This window comes from Elephas maximus, chromosome 16 (assembly GCF_024166365.1).
Source record: "Elephas maximus indicus isolate mEleMax1 chromosome 16, mEleMax1 primary haplotype, whole genome shotgun sequence".
Lineage (NCBI taxonomy): Eukaryota > Metazoa > Chordata > Mammalia > Proboscidea > Elephantidae > Elephas > Elephas maximus.
Genome location: NC_064834.1, coordinates 81,052,483 through 81,071,019, shown reverse-complemented (window position 1 = coordinate 81,071,019; position 18,537 = coordinate 81,052,483). Strand labels below are relative to the sequence as shown.

Sequence of the window (18,537 nt, the reverse complement as noted above, 5' to 3'; positions counted from 1 at the left end):
TTTGTTTTCTTTATGTTGAGGTGTAATCCATACTGAAGGCTGTGGTCTTTGATCTTCATTAGTAAGTGCTTCAAGTGCTCTTCACTTTCAGCAAGGAAGGTTGTGTCAACTGCATAACACAGGTTCTTAATGAGTCTTCCTCCGATCCTGATGCCCTGTTCTTCCTCATATAGTCCACCTTCTCAGATTATTTGCTCATCATACAGATTGAATAAGTATGGTGAAAGGATACAACCCCAACACATACCTTTCCTGACTTTAAACCGTCTGGTATCCCTTTGTTCTGTTCAAATGGCTGCCTCTTGATCTATGTACAGGTTCCTTGTGAGCGCAATTAAGTATTCTGGGATTCCCATTCTTCACAATGTTATCCATAATTTGTTATGATCCACACAGTCAAATGCCTTTGCACAGTCAATAAAACACAGGTAAACATCTTTCTGGTATTCTTCTGCTTTCAGCCAGAATCCATCTAACATCAGCAATGATATCGCTGGTTCCATGTCCTTTTCTGAATCTGGCTTGAATTTCTGGCAGTTCACTCTCCGTATACTGGTGCAGCTACTTTTGAATGATCAAGCTGAAAGAACTGAAGAAGAAATTCAAGCCTCGAGTTGCAACGTTGAAGGATTCTACTGGAAAATATTAAGTGACTCAGGAAGCATGAAAAGAAGATAAAAGGAATACACAGTCACTTTACCAAAAAGAATTGGTAGTAAAGTATGATCAGAAACCAGTCGTACTGGAGGAAGAGGTCCAAGCTGCACTGAAGGCATTGGAGAAAAACAAGACTCCAGGAAATGATGGAATACCCGTTGAGATGTTTCAACAAAGGGATGAAGTGCTGGAAGTGGTCACTCATCTATGCCAGGAAATTTGGAAGACACCTACCTGGCCAGCTGACTGGGAGAGATCTATTTCCATCCCAAAGAAAGGTCATCCAACAGAATGTGGAAATTACTGAACAATATCATTAATATCACACGGAAGTAAAATTTTGCTGAAGATCACTCAAAAGTGGCTGCTGCAGTGTATCAACAGGGAACTGCCAGAAATACATCTTTAGAAGGCCTTAACATGGTAACACAATGAGCCAGTTTTTATTTGAGGCACTTCTTAGGGAGCATCCCTGTACACTTTCTCAGGTAGACCCCACAGGAACTCTGCAGCAGGGATATCATCCTTCCCTTGAGATGAGATGAGGACAGGGTTGGGAGAGACACAGCAGCGGTGGTGGCGGGGCACAGGCCTACCAAGCTGTGGAGCTGGAAGGTCATGGGGCAGAGCCAGGCTCAGGGAAACCCCATGGGGCTCCCAGGGGTGTGGTCTGCGGTACCTGGAGTGTGTCTGCAGAAACAGCCTTTCCTAGGAGGGGCTCTGTCAGGCATGCAGGGCAGTGAGGAGCTCCTGTGGGGGGGTGCAAAGTGGGACATGGGCTTTGTGCAGATGGAAGGCCAGGGAGGAGGGTCTAGATGGTGACTGGGGACCAGGAACCAACAAGAAAGCAGGAGCAGCTTCTGCCTGGCACAGGTGCTTCCTGGGGGTGGGGGGCGCTTGCGGAGGCCCCCAGGGAGGAGACAGCCTGGGTCTCGGGCCTGCAGGGACACATGGGGTGGAGGCACCAGCACCTACTGGGAGGAGGAGCCCTGGGGGCAGGGGGCAGGTGGGGATTTCCAACAGGTGGGGAGGAGGTGGCACAGAGGGCCTGTGTTCTGGAAAGATCTCTGTGCACAGTGTGGAGGTAAATGTGGGGGCAGGGGGCTGCCCTGTGTGACCTGCATACACACGCTCTCTGGGAGGTGTCGCTGTCCCCCAAACACATGAAAAGACCCATCAGGTCCCACAGCTGGGGCACCGGGGTGGAGCGTGGGGAGCATGTGCAGGGCCACCCAGTACTCTGATCAAAGTCCTTGGGGACCATGGGGCCATTTGGGCAAGGCTCCCCGTAAGCTGCCTGAATCCCCCTCCTCTCTCCAGCAGACCTTTCCCCAGGCTTTCCTTCCACACTCAGCTTTATTGAGTGCCGGGTATGAAATCACAGTCCAAGGCCCCCAGCCCTGCTCTCCCCTCCCTCAGGGCACTTGCTGCCCCCCCCCCCACCTTTTCCCATTGTCCAAGTGCCTGTCTCCTGGCTTTTGCAGTGGCCTTTCCTGCATTCTGGGGCACCTTTCCTCCAGACATTCTCCTGGCCTATCCTGCTTCCTGAAGGTCTTGGCTGAGACGCAGCTTCAGAGGCCCTCCTTAGCCCCCTTTACAGAGGAGCACCCACTCTTAGTCATCAGGTGCTGCTAGAACAGAAACACCACAAGTGGGTGGCTTTAACACACAGAAATTTATCTTCTCACAGTTCAGGCTAGAAGTCTGAATTCAGGGTGCTGGCTCCAGGGGAAGCTTTCTCTGTCGGCTCTGGAGGAAGGTCCCTGTGTTTCCTGGGCCTCTGCTCTGGGGCAATCCCCATGTGCCTTGGCATCGCTCTTTCCCCACCTGGCTTCTCTCACTGGTTTGTTTAATCTCTTATGTAGCAAAATGGATCGACTAGAGACATAAAAAAAAAAGAGGCGTACTCTACATTAATCCTGCCTCATTAACATAACAAAGACAACCCATTCCCACATAGATTATAACCACAGGCATAAAACCAAACAACCAAACCCGTTGCCCTCGAGTTGATTCTGACTCATAGCGACCCTATAGGCATAGAGATTAGGATTTACTGTACATACTTTTTGGGGACAAATACAATCTGCAGCATACCCCCTACTGCCCCTGTGTAACAGAGCACCCCCCTGTCCCTTTCTAATGGAGCACCCCTCCTGTCCCCTATATAACAGAGTACCCCCTGGCCCCCTGTATAACAGAGCACCCCCTGTCCCCTGTATAACAGAGCACCCCCGGCCCCTATATAACAGAACACCCCCCGTCCCCCGTATAACAGAGCACCCCCTGTCCCCTGTATAACAGAGCAAAGTACCCCCTTGTGCCCCCTGTATAACAGAGCACCCCCTCGTGCCCCCTGTATAACAGAGTACCCCCTCGTGCCTGCTGTATAACAGAGCACCCCCTCCTGCTCCCTGTATAATGGAGCACCCTTTCTGCCCCCTGTGTTTCCTTACCCTGCTTTTGCCTTGGCCTTACCATTGCCCGTAAAGCTATGTGTTGCCTTGTCTGTGGCCTGCCTCTCCAGACTTGAACCTGAACCTCAGTCCTGTAGGGCAGGGGCTGTCTGCTGGTCCCAGCTCTGTCCCTGGAATGCTCCCGCACTTGAGGTGTTCCATATCATTTGCTAAATGATTGAGTGAATGACAGTGGCCATGAGTGGACAGAAGGCAACACTCCTGCAGGAAGGGAAAATGGTCCCTGGCCAGGGCCAGGTCCGGGGCTGGGTGGCCACTTGTCACCAACGGGACGTGGTGCTGGCACCCCTTGGCGTGAGGCAGAGACCCAGACTTGCTAAAGCTGGGGTGTGTGTGTACTGCAGCAGGAAATGGCTCTTGGGATTCAGTGGCTGGGGTTCAAGAGAGTGAACTCAAAACACCTTCTTCCCTTCTGTAGTCTCTACGATGGGGTGCCGGTTCTCAAACCCTTTTGTCCCTGGTGGACCCATACACGGGGCCCAGGAGCTGGAGTCCTGAGCTGCATCCTGCCCTCCGGGGCCAGCTCTCCAAGTGAGGGCAGAACGTTCTAGTTCCCGACAGCTCTCAGCCAGGACACAGTTCTCTTCCCTCCCCACCAATGCCATGATTCTGGAATCTCTAATTCTCGCCTCATCTGGGCCTCAGACCTACAAGGACATACACTATCATGCCTTATTTCGCCAAACTGAGACCGGAATTCAGTGTAGCGCATTTCAGCGGTGGTGACCTATGATGATGGATTTTCTGTAAATTTCTGCCTTAGATTTTCATTCTCAAATCCTGTGTACGTCCCTTGGGGGTAGGTACAGAATCCTGACCCAGGGGCTGTTTGAGTTTTGGAGGATAAAGTTTTCCTCATGGACAGGTTTATCCTGGTTGCATCCATCAAGACTTGCCCACCTTCCTGAATAGTCTTGACAGTCAAGAGCCCCAGGCATTTACTTCTGGAAACCTGAGAACAAACCCACTCTGGCAGGTGGTGGAGGGAAAGGCATATTTGGTATCTCGATTATGAGGCATTCAATCAGTCATCTTAATTTCATAACGAAGATAGGCCCAGCAAAGCAGGAAAATTCCTAAAAATCATCAGCTGGTTGATTGCCTCGCTGCCTCAATGTGTCTCCAAAGAGAAAGGCTGAGAGCGATTTCCAGGGCCTCATTACTGCCATGGGACATTAGGAGGCAGGTAAGAGGTGAATGTAAATCACAGCAGAGAACCAAGAGGCTAGAAAACAGATGCCTGGTGATGAACAACACGCTTTTGCTTAATGCACAAAGAACCCCTTGAAAACTTCAGTTGTTGTGCAGACCAATAAGATTCTGCCCTCTGTTCAAGGTCAGTAAAACCTTGGGCGGCTGTCTGGAATACAACCTGCCTACTGCAGCCGCAACAGGGCAAACACATTCATTTAGGAAGAAAGGTTAATCTTTTGTCAGTGCCGTTACAGCCCGCGGGGATAGACGCCACCTTCGCAGCAGCGTGCATGCCTCGGGACCCTCCATGTGGCAGACGGTGCCTGATCCCCCCGTGTGTAGGCCCATTTCAGGAGTAAAGCTCGAAGTTGAGGAACCTACAGGGACTCATTTAACCCACTAAAGCCACTTATCGAATTAGTCCTTCAGGAGACCACTATTGTCTAACAGTCACCAACCAGTGGATATGCATTCGTTAAGCACCTACTGTATGCTTTTGAAGCCTTAGACTTGTGATGTTGGTGAAGAATATTGCCTATACCATGGACTGCCAAAAGAACAAATCTGTCTTGGGAGAAATACAACCAGAACACTCCTTAGAAGCAAGGATGGCGAGACTGTGTCTCACATACCTTGGATGTGTTATCAGGAGGGATCAGTCCCTAGAGAAGAACATAATGCTTGCTAAAGTAGAGGGTCAGCAGAAAAGAGGAAGACCCTCAATGGGATGAATTGATACAGTGGCTGCAACAACGGGCTCAAGCATAATAACGATTGTGAGAATGGCACAGGACTGGGCAGTGTTTCATTCCGTTGTACGTGGGATCGCTATGAGTCGGAACCGACCTGATGGTACCTAACAGCGATATAAGCATGGTAGTCCCTGGGTGGTACAAAGGGTTAACATGCCAAGCTATTAACCCAAAGGTTGGAGTCCACCCAGAGGTGCCACAGAAGGAAGGCCTGGCCATGTTTCTGAAAAATCTGCCATGGCAAACCAGAGCACAGTTGTACTCTGACACACATGGGTCTCCATGAGTCACGGTCAACTTGACTGCAACAGTAACTGGTGTACATGGTGAGTGGACATGACCTTTAGGCGCCACCCTGCCCTCCATTTATAAACATGTGTGGTACGGGTAGGCGTGTCTGGTATGTTCTGATGGAATGTGATTCTGGGGCACCATTGATCATCTAGGCCTGTCCTTGAGGCTAGCTGGGCCAGATTGCAGGCACGTTGTTGAGATCCACACTCCAGGTTCCTGAGTTGGGCCTGCTGCACACCCCAGCTGCTTCCTGTGATGGGTCTGGGGTTCCAAAACGCCCACCAACTGCAAGTCCGTGCTGTCAGAGGCTGCCCACATGGAAGACTCCACTGACAGTGCTCGTTAGAAGTTGTGAGAGTGCTATTGTTGCTTAAAGAAGAAAACTGCTACTCTGCTCTTTTTTTCTCTTCCTTCCTAGACTCAGTTCGTTACAGTAATCAGGACGTTTACATTACCCAGTATTAGCAGCAATTTTTTCTTCGGGGTGCTATAATTAATCTCTGGTTTTAATAAAATGAATATTCAAATAATTGTGCCATAAGTTACACAGAGTCATAAAAATAACCATAAATTAGTATTTCTAAACAGATGCGCAAAGCTAAGTGAATGAGCCATCTTCTTGGCGGTGATAGCTCACCATGCCATCCTTGTACTGGCTACATTCACAGTGTGGAAGGCCAGCTACAGCCGTGTCAAATGCTCGAAGATTCCAGATGTGAGTCTGATTCAGGATTTAGACTTCCATCCAGCGCTGTTCACGTGGATGTGGTGGGTTCTGGGGGCGTGTTGGGCTGACACAGTCAGGCGTCTCTGATAGAGACAGGTCGAAGCAGTCCCTTTTGGGAAGGGGGCCCCTCTGGCAGGGTCCGGTGGTTTCTAGGAGAAGAGCTGGGCTAATCCCAGCTGGTGGCCCTTTGACGCTGATCGCTGAGATGTGGCACTGTTCACTGCAAGGTCAGGGACACTGACGTGGGAGGTATCACCAACTGCCCAGGGGGTGGGGAGTGTCAGAGCACCACCACGAGCTCTTCAGGGTCTGCTCCCACTGCCTGGGGCTTTACTTCCAGATCCTGAGCCCAGCCAGCTCTGCAGATAACAGTGGAGATGTCTAGGACAAGTGACCGGCTGGTGACTTCCAGTGGCCACCCATCTGGAGAGTGGTGGGCCAGATGCAAGTGTTGCTCAGTGCCTGTGGGAACGTAGAGGGGAGGTCAGACATACTGGGGTGTCAGGTGGGCCCCTTTGACCCTGGAGCCTAAAAGGGAAGTTGGATATATTGGGGTGCCATGTGGGTCCCCCCAGTTCTGGGGCCTGGGAGGAGACTTGTAACTCGAGAATGTCTGGAGATGCAGATAAGCTGAATATCAATGACTGGTCATGTTGTGGAGAGCCGGCGACTAGCGAAGTCCTATATGAAACTCAGCTAGGTTGAGAACAGCCCTTTGCAGAACGGTTTCTATGCTCAGACGTGTTAAGCTGTCCGGCGGCACGAACATAGGCGAGGCTACCTGGATACAATTAAAAGGACTTGCACAGAAAAACCTTCTTCACAATTCCCGAAACGAGAGTGAAGTGGACAGGATCATAATACACAGACCAGCACTTCTTCCGACCTCAGCTTTCATGATTCTGGGATGGTTACAAAATGGAACTAGTACAGGTGGGACCAGTGTGGGGCCTCTCCGTCATGAGCGGATGCTGTCTGGAAAGATGGTTGCTATGAGCTCGATCGGTTCTTCCGGTGGTTTCTGCATATTGAGTTCACTGTGCGGAAGCTGAGTTCTTTAAGAACGTGCATATGGGGGCTTTCAGAAGTGCGGTTTATGGAGTCTTTCCTTTCCTGTGTCTGCTGGGTGGGTGACCGGAGCTTAGGCGGAATTACAGCAGAACGTGGAAGGTAAAGGTTGTTTTTCCTTCTGCATGACTCTGAATCCTTGCTGGACGATTGTTATTCTCCTAACACACACCGGTCCCCTGTGTTACTCTCTCGGCTAAGCAGGAGAGAGGAAAACAGGAGATGCAAATAGGTCGTTTTATTTCTCCTGTGGCAGATTTCACAACACACGATTTTCTTTCTGTTTGGGAAGGTTTTCATCTGGGAATGTTTATCCCCTTCATCACTGACTCTTAGTTATTTTCCTATTTACTGGGAAGGCTTGGAAGAGAGGCTCTCAGGGCCTGCTGTTTCAGCTTCAACTCACCTTACCCTCTGGGTCTGCTTGGGGGTCCTTATGGAAGGCCACACCTGCCCGGCTCTGGGCTGGCACAAAGCTCAAGGCTGTCATGAGGGTGGAGGTGGCAGTGGACCAGGCCCTGAGGGGGAGCCTGTGCTACCCTCGTTAAGCACGGGTGGCCACGGAGGGTTGTTGGAGGATCAAGGCTGAGCTGAAGGAGCAGATTTCTGGAAGACCCTCAAGATTGAGGCAACATCCAGGGTCTGAGGCCGCCGACTCCTGCCCACGTTGGGTGTTGTGCCCTGACTGTGGAGACCCAACTGTGGAGTGGCCAGGATCCCGAGGAAGGAGGAGGAGGGGGCATCTCAGCCATACCACCTGCCCCGGGGGCACTGGGCCTGAGTGCCTGGCACTGGAGCTCTGCCATCCCCTCTCCAGGACTAAACTTCTCTCATTTGCTTAGACCTGAACCATGAAAAAGGAGCCCTGGTGGTGCAGTGGTTAAGTGCTCCTGTGAGGGAGAAAGATGCAGCCATGTGGGGCAGTTCTACTCTGTCCTGCAGGGTCGCTATGGGTCGAAATTGACTCGATGGCACTGGGTCTGGTTTTGGTTTTGCAACCACGAAAGCACTTCTCCCAGATTTATCTCTGGTATGTTTCCTGATTTGCAAATTTCAGTAACTGGCTGGCAGTGGCCTCACCAGTATGTTTGTTTTCTAAGGAAAACCTCCTTCCTCTAGGAGTTATAAGCTGCTGTAGTAGTCAGTCAGTATTGAACTGTGTTCTCCTTTGGAGGACTAGTTACTGGCCTTTACACATCTAAGTTATTGGCAAGGACTAGTTATTGGTCTTCACACATCTAAGTTATTGACAAGGACTAATTATTGGTCTTCACACATCTAGGTTACCAACAAGAACTAGTTACTGGTCTTCCCAGGTCACTCTGTGGCTGAGGTGAGGTGGGGTTTGCTGAGCCTACTGAGGTTCACAGCTGTCATCACACTGTCTGGGTAGTCAGGGGCTGGGGCAGGAGACTCGGTAGCAGGGTGAGAGAGCCCTGTGTTGCTGCGGGTGGGATTGTTGGAAGAGTGGGCCACCCTCACTGAAGCTTGGATGTGGTAGTTCACAGGCAGACATCAGGGAAGGCTGGACCAGGTCATCCCCCCACACCCCAGGGGCTCTGTGCATGGGGGTGCTGGTCACTGGGTCCCCCTACTTCTCCAGGGACTGGGGTCACAGTGAAGACAGACGAGGTGGCCCCTGAGGAGCCCACCATCCAGTGAGGAGGACAGGTCATCAGACAGATAATTTGGCAGTGAAATGAGAAAGGTCCCTGGGCTTAGAGATGGTTCAGCCCAGCTGGTAGAGTCAGGTTTGCCTCTTTAACACATTCAGAACCCTCCACTCTGCCAGGAATTGGGTATCTCTTTCAAAAAAACCAGGAAAACAACAAATAACCAAAACAACAGCAACATCAACAAAACATACAAAGCCAAAAAAGTCACATTGGTAAAAGCTATAATTCTAACACACCTGCAGGGAATTTGCATTTGGTCATCACAGGCTCCAAGCAAGAGCAATAACTTAGACACGTGAAGACCAGTAACAAGTCCTTGTTGATAACTTAGATGTGAGAAGACCAATAACTAGTCCTTGTCAATAACTTAGATGTGTAAAGACCAGTAACTAGTCCTCCAAAGGAGAGCACATTTCAGTACTGACCAACTTCTTTATTCTTACCAGCTGGAAATTGAGGCTGAAGAACACAATGCTCTCAGTGCCTCAAAAAGTTAAAACATAGAACTGTCTTTTGAACCAGCAATTCCACTCCTAGGTATAGACCCAAAAGACTTGAAAGCAGGGACTCAAACAGATACTTGTACACCCATGTTCGTGGCAACATTATTCACAACAGTTAAAGCTGGAAACACCCAAGTGCCCATCGACCGATGAATGGATGACAGAATGTGCTATATACATGTTCATAAAGAGAAACGAAGCCCTGGATGAACCTTGAAAACATTATGCTGAAGGACAAATATTTTATCACCCCACTTACATGAGATACCTAGAATAGGCAAATGCACAGAAAACAAAGTCTATTAGTGGTTACCAGTGGTGGGTTGGAGGTTGGAGGTTGGAGGCGTCAAAATGGGGAGGTATTGTTTAAAGGGCACTGAGTTTCTGTAAAAACCAAAGAAACTCAAACCCGTTGCCGTCGAGTTGATTCCAACTCACAGCGGCCCTGTAGGAAAGTAGAACTGCCCCATAGGGTTTCCAAGGAGGTGCTGATGGATTCGAACTGCTGATCTTTTGGTTAGTAGCCAAATGCTTAACCACTGCGCCGTGAGGGCCCTGAGTTTCTGTTAAGGGCGGTGAAAAAAAAATTGGAAGTTGGGATAATGGTAGCATAACATGGTGAATGCAATCAATGTGACTGAATCCCACACTTAACAAGGAAGCACAAACGTATGCTCTGGACCCCGATCCCATGGCTGCGCCAGCTCCTCTGTTGCCCGTTACCTGTCTGCATCCCAGGTATCAGTCCCACATGCCCGTTGCAGACTGTAGACTCCTCTCCCCAGGAAGCCAACTGCACAAACCCCGCCTGCCGGAATGATGGTCCTGATCAAACAGTCATTCTGCAGAAATAATTACCAGTGGGTGGATCTGTCGCCTGAAGGATTTCCACTGGAGCGGAAATCATTTGCTAAACAGGCATAACAGACTAATGATTGTTTATTTTTTTGAGTATGTTGCTCAGCGTAGAGAACACAACAGCTGGTATCTGTCAAATTAGGGTTTCTCTTCAGCAGAAGACTCACCAGCCACACTATTGCCTACTCAGCACCCTCTGCCATCTTTGCAACACAGAGGTCTTCCCTGACACGGGCCTTTCAGCCACAACTGTGCCAAGTCTAAGCCTTCATCACGCTCTTTTGTCAAGATGCTAATGTCGGCTATCTAAAGTTTTATCTGCTGTGCAACCCAGTGATAGTTATAGTTTCCAACTTAGCCAGGCACTGCTCCACCCCCACTGCTCTTTACAGTGCACCTGCCTGCTTTGTCCTCTGCAGACAGAAGGAGTGACCAAGATGCTTTAGGGTGAGAAGTGCTGGTCTTTCAGATCCTGAGAGTAGTGACGGAGGCCATATCTTCAGCTCAGCTGGGACCCTGAGCCAGCCCCACAGAGCAGTGTGTCAGGTCAGACACGTCTGGTGCCATCATTGCCAGGACCTTTGTGGAAGTGACTTCAACTGCAGTGAACCCAGACTTCCTCAGCTATAAATAGAGGCAATCCAGCTTCTTCCTCACGTGGCCCTTCAGTGGATTACTTGGGATAAAACATGCAAAAAAAGCTCTTTTTCCAACCTGGCAATTGGTGGAGGAAGTAGAGAATGACAGTGATGATGCAGACGGCCGAGAGAGCCATGGCGGCCCAGGGCTGAGCACCTAGGCACAGGGGAGAGGCTGCTCTCTTGTCATGCCTTTTCCAGGGAAGCACACGGTTAATTATGGTTTTGCTTAAAAGATTGACTTTTATACATAATCCTTATGGGATAGTATTTCTGGTTTATCTCTTAGCTGGCTTAGCCGTTTTCTTGACTGGACTCATCTCAAGGCTTGTTTACCGGACTAAGGGGTTTCTGAGGTCCTTTGGGAAGCAGGGTGTTGTAATTATTTACCAGTCAACACTGTACTGAGAGCCACTTCCTCTTTCAGGCTTGGCCCTCTCTGGGGAGCAGCTGGCATCCCAGGGCCCCTTTGGCCTGCAGTCCACCTTGGCAGCGTGTACCTGTGGTGCCTCTTCTCACTGAAGACACATAGCATCGTCTTTCTAGCCTTGGAGCCATGAACAATCTGGCACGTGGAGACATTTGGTGACACCTAGGGAAGGAGTGCAGGGAAGGACACAGGAAACACAAAGTGACTGCCATGGACTGAATGGTGCCCCCAAATGTACCTTCACTCCTGCACCTGCGATATCACCGTGTTTGGAAACAGGGTCTTTGAAGATGTCCTCAGTTAGGATAACATGAGTCATACTGGAGCAGGGTGGGTCCTAATCCCATATGCTGTTGTTGGTTGCCATTGAGTCAATTGTGACTCACAGTGGCCCCATGTGTGCAGAATAGATCTGTGCTCCATAGGGTTTTCAAGGATGTGACCTTTTGGAAGTAGATCTCTAGACCTTTCTTCTGAGGAGCCTCGGGGTGGGGGGGGGGTTGAACCACCCATCTTTTGACTAGTAGTCAAGCACTTAACTGTTTATGATACCCAAAACAAACAAAAAAAAACCCAAACCCGTTGCCGTCAAGTCAATTTCAACTCATAGCCTCATAGCGACCGCTTTCCAAGGAGTGCCTGGTGGATTTGGACTGCTGACTTTTTGATTAACAGCTGTAGCTCTTAACCACTATGCCACAGGGTTTCCTTATGACACCCAGGAGCTCCTAAATCCCATATGACTGGTGTCCTCATAAAAGAGAAGGGAGACAGTGCCATGTAAAGATGCATCTACCAGACAAGGAGCGCCAAGGATTGCCTGCAGCCCTGGACCGGGGAGATGCAGGGGACAGCTCCTTTCTGAGAGCCTCACCCAAGGAATTGCCGCGGCTGACACCCTGCTCTCAGACCCTTGGCCACCAGAACTGTGAAACAGTGAATTGCTGGGCCAAGTGCAGCCACTGCTCAGAGATTCTGTGTAGGGTGGTAGTGGTGGGGGGGGATGGGGAGGGACGGAGGCAGGGGCGTGTTGCAATGCCTGAGGGTCTTCGCACTTCTACAGCTGTCCTCACCTACCTCCCACTCCTTTGGGGCTTCCTTGGCTCCTGTGATTTGGAAACTTCCCCCCCGCCAGGTCATTCTGGTAAGTCTCCTCCTGCCCCACGCCCATAGTATCTTCCCAGCAACGATTTCCTATCTTTCCCCTTCCTGTCTGTTCCCAAAAAGCAGCCAGGAAGAGCATAAGCTTGACTTAATGCATGAGCCAGAGTTCAGCCATTCCTCACAGGTTCAACACAATTACCGTATGATCCAGCAGTTCTGTTCATAGGTGTGTGTGTTAGGTGCCGTTGAGTCGGTTCCAACTCCTAGCGACCCTATGCACAACAGAACAAAACACTGCCCATTCCTGAGCCATTCTCACAACCATTGTTATGCTCGAGCTCATTGTTGCAGCCACTGTGTCAATCCACCTCATTGAAGGTCTTCCTCTTTTCTGCTGACCCTGTACTCTGCCAAGCATGATGTCCTTCTCCAGGGACTGATCCCTCCTGACAACATGTCCAAAATATGTAAGACGCAGTCTCGCCATCCTTGCTTCTAAGGAGCATTCTGGCCACACTTCTACCAAGACAGATTTGTTGGTTCTTTTGGCAGTCCATGGTATATTCAATATTCTTCGCCAACAACAATTCAAAGGCATCAATTCTTCTTCAGTCTTCCTTATTCATTGTCCAGCTTTCACATGCATATGATGTGATTGAAGATGCCATGGCTTGGGTCAGGCGCACCTTAGTCTTCAAGGCGACATCTTTGCTCTTCATCACTTTAAAGAGGTTCTTTGCAGCAGATTTACCCAATGAAATACTCAGTAAAAATGGAAGCAGGGACACAGACAGGTATTTGTACATGCATGTTCAGAGCAGCACTATTCACAGCAGCCAAAATATGAAAACAATCCAAACATTCATCCATGGATGCATGGATAAACCAGATGGGGTCTGTCCATAGGATGGAATATTATTCAACCAAAGCAAGGAATGAATTCATATTACCTGATTCATTGTGATGTGATTAATGATTCATATTACAATGTGGGTAAACCTCAAAAAGATTATGCTAAGTGAAAGAAGCCAGATATAACAGGCTACATACTGTATCAGTCCTTTTACGTGGAGTCTTTAGAATAGGCCAATCCATACAGACAGAGAGCAGACTGGTGGTTGCCAGGGGCTGGGGGATGGGAATGGGAAGAGACTGCTTAACTGGCTTCAGGGTCTACTTTTGGGTGATGACCGTGTCTTGGGACTTAATAAAGATGATGGCTTAGAACACTGTGAATATATTTAATGCTGCTAAATTACACTTTAAAGTGGTGAAAAGGGTGAACTTCATGTTAAGTAAATATTACCTGAATAAAAATAAATGAATAAATGTAAGTCAGAGCATACCCCTCCTCTGCACCACAACCTCCCATGGTCCCGTCTTAGTCACCGTGAAAACCCAGCCCATCCACAGGGCAAGTGCCTCCCTGCACGGTCTGGCTGCTGTCACCTCCCCCGACCCCATTTCCTCATCCCCTTGCCCACTCCACTGCAGCCTCACTGAGCCCCCAGCAGCTCCTGGGACACACGGGGCAGGCACCTCCCCAGAGCCTTGGCACTCACTGCTCCTCAGGTGCCTTCAGGCTCCCTTCCTCATCTTCAGGCCTTGTGTACTCACCCCACTCTCAGGGAGGACTTTCCTGACCACCCTGTTTGAGATTGAAACCCATTTTCCAACTATAAATCCACCACCTTGGTTTTCTCCACTGTACCTGCCAGCCTACAGCAGAAACTAGTAAACAAGAAGTCCCGGGTGACTTCTCCACAGCAAGTGTGTTTGCTCAAGGCAGGAGTTTCATCGGCTTGGTTAAACCGCTCCATCCCTGGCACCTGGCCTGCGCAAATGCAGATGTGCTGAGTGAATGACAGTGTAGTGTGGCCATACATCTCATTTTGTGGCCTGTTTTACTTAGTATGACGTGACCCTTCTGTATGGTGTTAAATATTCTTCCTTGAAATGATAATGTTGTTGTCGTTAGCTGCCACTGAGTTGGCCCCAACTCATGGCGACCCCGTGTGCAAAGGGGTCAGACTGTTGTGATCCTTAGGGTTATCATTGGCTGAGTTTTGTGAATAAGTGGCCAGACCTTTCTTCCCAGTTCGTCTTAGCCTAGAAACTGCTGAAACCTGTTCAGCATGATAACAACACACCAGCCTCTACTGACAGAAGGTGGAAGCTGCGCATGAGGTCCATTGGCTGGGAATACAGCCCAGATCTCCTGCATGAAGGGTGAGAATTCTACCCCCGACCCACCCTGAATTGAAGTGATTATGCTGGCTGTCTCACATGCCCATGAGTGGCTGCACCATCCTCATGTAACTGTCCCCTTCTGCTGATAGTTCTCGTTTCTCACAGTAGACCTTTGTCTTAAGGGACTGGACATCTGGATGAGGTACAGGCAGGGAAACACCAGATCAAAGTTATGGATTGTATGAAGGTTTTTAAAATACATTTCCAGATGGCTTTCCAGAACTGGTCAAACCAGGCTTCCAACATCAGTACAAATGGTGCCACAAACTATTTCTTAGAGACCAGATTTATTTGGGAGAATAAGGCTCCCATTTAAACAAAGCAAAGCAAAGCAAAGGACACTTTACAGAAGGGTCACAGATAGAAGTGCACTTTCAGATGTTTCCACTGATGCTGAAAAAGACGGGCGGAGTCCAGGTTTGGGGGCTGGGTCCTCATCAGGAGCTGCCCAACAGAGGTGGGTGTTGGGTTTCTCTACTCAAGGGGCCTGTCAGGTGGCTGCCACATCCCCAGGGACAAGCTGCAGCTCCTGTGCTCTGGAAATCCCTCCCTCCCCAGTCCACAGCCGACCCCTCCTCCAATCCCAGCTCAGTTCCCCATGGGCCTGTCCTGGGCCTCCCTCAGTAACGTGGCTTTAACTGAGCACTTTCCATGCCCATTCCTGATTGCCTCTGTGATACGTGCACTAGAGCAAAGTTAAAACCTCAGCTGCCATCCAGTTGGCTGCGACTCATGGTGACCCCATGTGTGTCAGAGTAGAGCCATGCTCTACAAGGTTTGCAATGGCTGTGATTTAGGGAAGTAGATCTCCAGGGCTTTCTTCTGTGGTGCCTGTTGGGTGCACCTGAACCTTCAACCATTCAGTTAACAGTTGAGTGAATTCAATGTTTGCACCACCTAGGGACTCCTAGAACAAAGTTACTTCTGTTTAAAGCAGGGTGCCTTGGGTCCCCTGGGGACAGCATGCTCTGGGATTCAGTGTGCTGCCCACAATGGGGTGTGTGTGTGTGTGTGTGAGGTGCACAGTTGCTATTTGGACAGACTGACTGGAACTTGTCCGAAGGGTTTACCTGGCGTGATGGCTAAAAGCACAGGCTTCCAGCTGGGGAGCTAGTGCCGCCCTCGTGTGCCGGGAGCTTGACCCTTGCTGTGCTGATGTGTGTGCCTGCCCCTCCGCCCCGGACCTAGGACCTCATTCTGTGGCCTGAACCTCCCTTTTCTTCTTCTGCAGGTGGATGCCACAGCACCTGCAAGCCTGTGAGCAGTGGTCCCACTATTGCTATTGCCGCCGCGGCCGCTGCCACCATGGTTTCTGTGGACTCTGAGGGACTCTGGGGCCTGTCCCCCACCAACATCCAGCCGTGCCACTTTCTGACGTTGGCCCCCATCAAAATACCCCTGCGGAGTGTCCCCTTCTCAGGTGAGTGCACAGAGCTGTCTCACAATGCCTAGTGCTGCTTCCGGCATCTGCAGGTCTGGGAGCCAGGTGGGCCTCAGGCAGGCCAGTGGAACGCTGGCCCTGGCTCATTCCTGGTGGGCGTTCAAGCCCACTCCACAGGGGACGTCTGTTCTTCCTCAAACTACACACCTGTGCCGCTGCCCCACTCAGCCAGGCCTTGTTACATCAGCCACCATGTTCTGCTGTCCAGCCGACTAGCATTTCCGTTTGCAGAAATGAGACCTCCCAGTATTGATTCTTGGGGGGCGGGGACTGCATATCGCCACTGGTGTGGGGACATGCAGAGGTGTGTCATCTTCTTACATGGAGCATGGTGGAGAGCCAGGGCCACGCACTGGGGAATAGTGTGGCATCTCAGTTAATGATACTCCAGAAAGGAGACACTGAGGCCCCACATGGCTCAGGAAAAGCCTCGCCTTCTTGCCTACTGCACACAGTAGAGGGTCCACCCTCCATGGAGCTTCCGCCTGGCTGAGTACCTGGGCTTGAGTGGACACAGCCTGTGTGAGCTCGTACACGAGATGGGCAAGCCCACTGTCTGGAAATTTCCTGGGGCAGGGGCAGTGCTGGGGGCTCTCTGGTAAGATGAGAAGTGCCGAGACGTGACAATGGGTGGCTCAGGGGAAAGAGGCCCTACCTGTATGTGCACTCAGCCTGTCCGTGTGTCTGTAGCCTGTCTGTGTGTCTGTTAACTCTGCTTGCACACCAGTGGCCAAGCCTCCTCTCTACACAGGAGTTCATGTCGTGAAAGCACGTGGAGATTCTTTCTTAAAAAGGGGCGCTGGCAGCATCGCATTGGGATGGCATAGGATAAGTGCCCAATTTTTTTTTTTTTTAACAGTTTAATGTGATTTTTATTTCAGCTTTTAAATTTTGTGGGGTTTTTTTGAAATTATTTTTTGGTGGGAAGAGGAGAGAGGGAAAGTGGCAATTTCCATATAGTTCATATCAGCCCTGGGCCAAGCCTAAAAAAAAAAAATAAAAATGCCACTTTGCACGATCAGATAACCCTCTGTGTCCACAGTGAGGATTTGTTTAGGGTTAGGCAGCTGACTAATGACAACTCCCCTTGAAACCTTTTCAGGCCACAGTAGTCTCTCATTTTTTGTAGTCAAAACCCTGGAGATCTTAGCTCAATGCTTGATGTGCTTAAGTAGATTCACAGCATGTTTTTTAAGAACATCTAAGTCATGGCAAATTTTGGCCCTCTTTTTCTGCCCAGCCCTGTGGGAAAGCAGGGTGGCCTTTCCTCTGGGTGAGAATGTCCATACGGATGTCTTTGTGTGTGTGTGTGTGTGTGCTTTAGGTGAAAGTTTACAGCTAAAGTTAATTTCTCAAACAATTTATACACACATTATTATGTGACCCTAGTTGCTGTCCCTGTAACATGACAGCACAGTCTTCCTTTCCACTGAGGATTTCCTGTGTTCATTCAGCCAGCTCCTGTCCTTTCTGCGTTCACATCTCACCTCCAGAGGGGAGCTCCTCATTAGTCTTGTGTATCTACTTGAACTAAGAAGCACACTCTTCACAAGTATCATTTTATGTCTTATAGTCCAGTCTATTCTTTGTCTGAACAGAGTCTGGGGGCCGTGTCTTTTGGGGTTTCTCCAGTCTCAGCAGGACCATTAAGTCTGGTGTTTTTAGCTAGAATTTGAGTTCTGCGCTCCGCTTTTCTACCGGTCCATCAGGGATTCTCTGTTGTGTTCCGTCAGGACGGTTATTGGTGGTAGCCAGGCACCATCTATTCTTCTGGTCTCAGACTGATGGAATCTTTGGTTTATGTGACCTTTTCTGTCTCTTTGGCTAATATTTTCCTTGTGTCTTTGGTGTTCTTCATTCTCCTTTGCTCCAGGTGGGTTAGGACCAATTGATGCATCTTATATGGCCGTTCCCTAGCTTTTAAGACCCCAGACACCACTCTCCAAAGTGGGATGCAGAACATTTTTTAAATAAACTTTGTTATGCCAGTTGACCTAGATGTCCCCTGAAACCATGGTCCCAGACCCTTGCTTCTACTACACTGTCCCTTGAAGTGTTTCATTCTGTTTAGGAAACCTCTTAGCTTTTGGTTTACTGCGGTGGTGTTGACTTCCTGTGTATTGTGTGCTGTCCTTCCCTTCATCTAAGATAATTCTTGTCTACTATCTAGGTAGTGAATTCCTCTCTCCCTCCATCCCCACCCTCGTAACTGTCAAAGAATTTTTTTTGTATGTTTAAACCTTTTCTTGAATTTTTATAATAGTGGTCTCATACAATATTTGTCCTTTTGCAGCTGACTAATTTCACTTGGCATGATGCCTTCCAGATTTATCCATGTTATGAAATGCTTTGAGGATTCAGCGTTGTTCTTTATCATTGGGTAGTATTCCATTGTGTGAACATACCACTATTTATCCATTCATCCATTGATGGGCACCTAGGTTGTTTCCATCTTTTTGCTATTGTAA

The 18,537-nt window shown here is 49.5% G+C and overlaps 1 protein-coding gene across 1 annotated transcript in view; it reads left to right on the top strand.

The window, feature by feature from the left end:
- Window positions 1-18,537, top strand: part of TCERG1L (transcription elongation regulator 1 like) — a 247,776-nt gene that overhangs the window by 36,074 nt on the left and 193,165 nt on the right. The window contains exon 2 of the mRNA XM_049855609.1: window positions 15,860-16,048. Coding sequence (XP_049711566.1) covers window positions 15,860-16,048 — 189 coding nt within the window. The remainder of the gene's footprint in view (window positions 1-15,859; window positions 16,049-18,537) is intronic.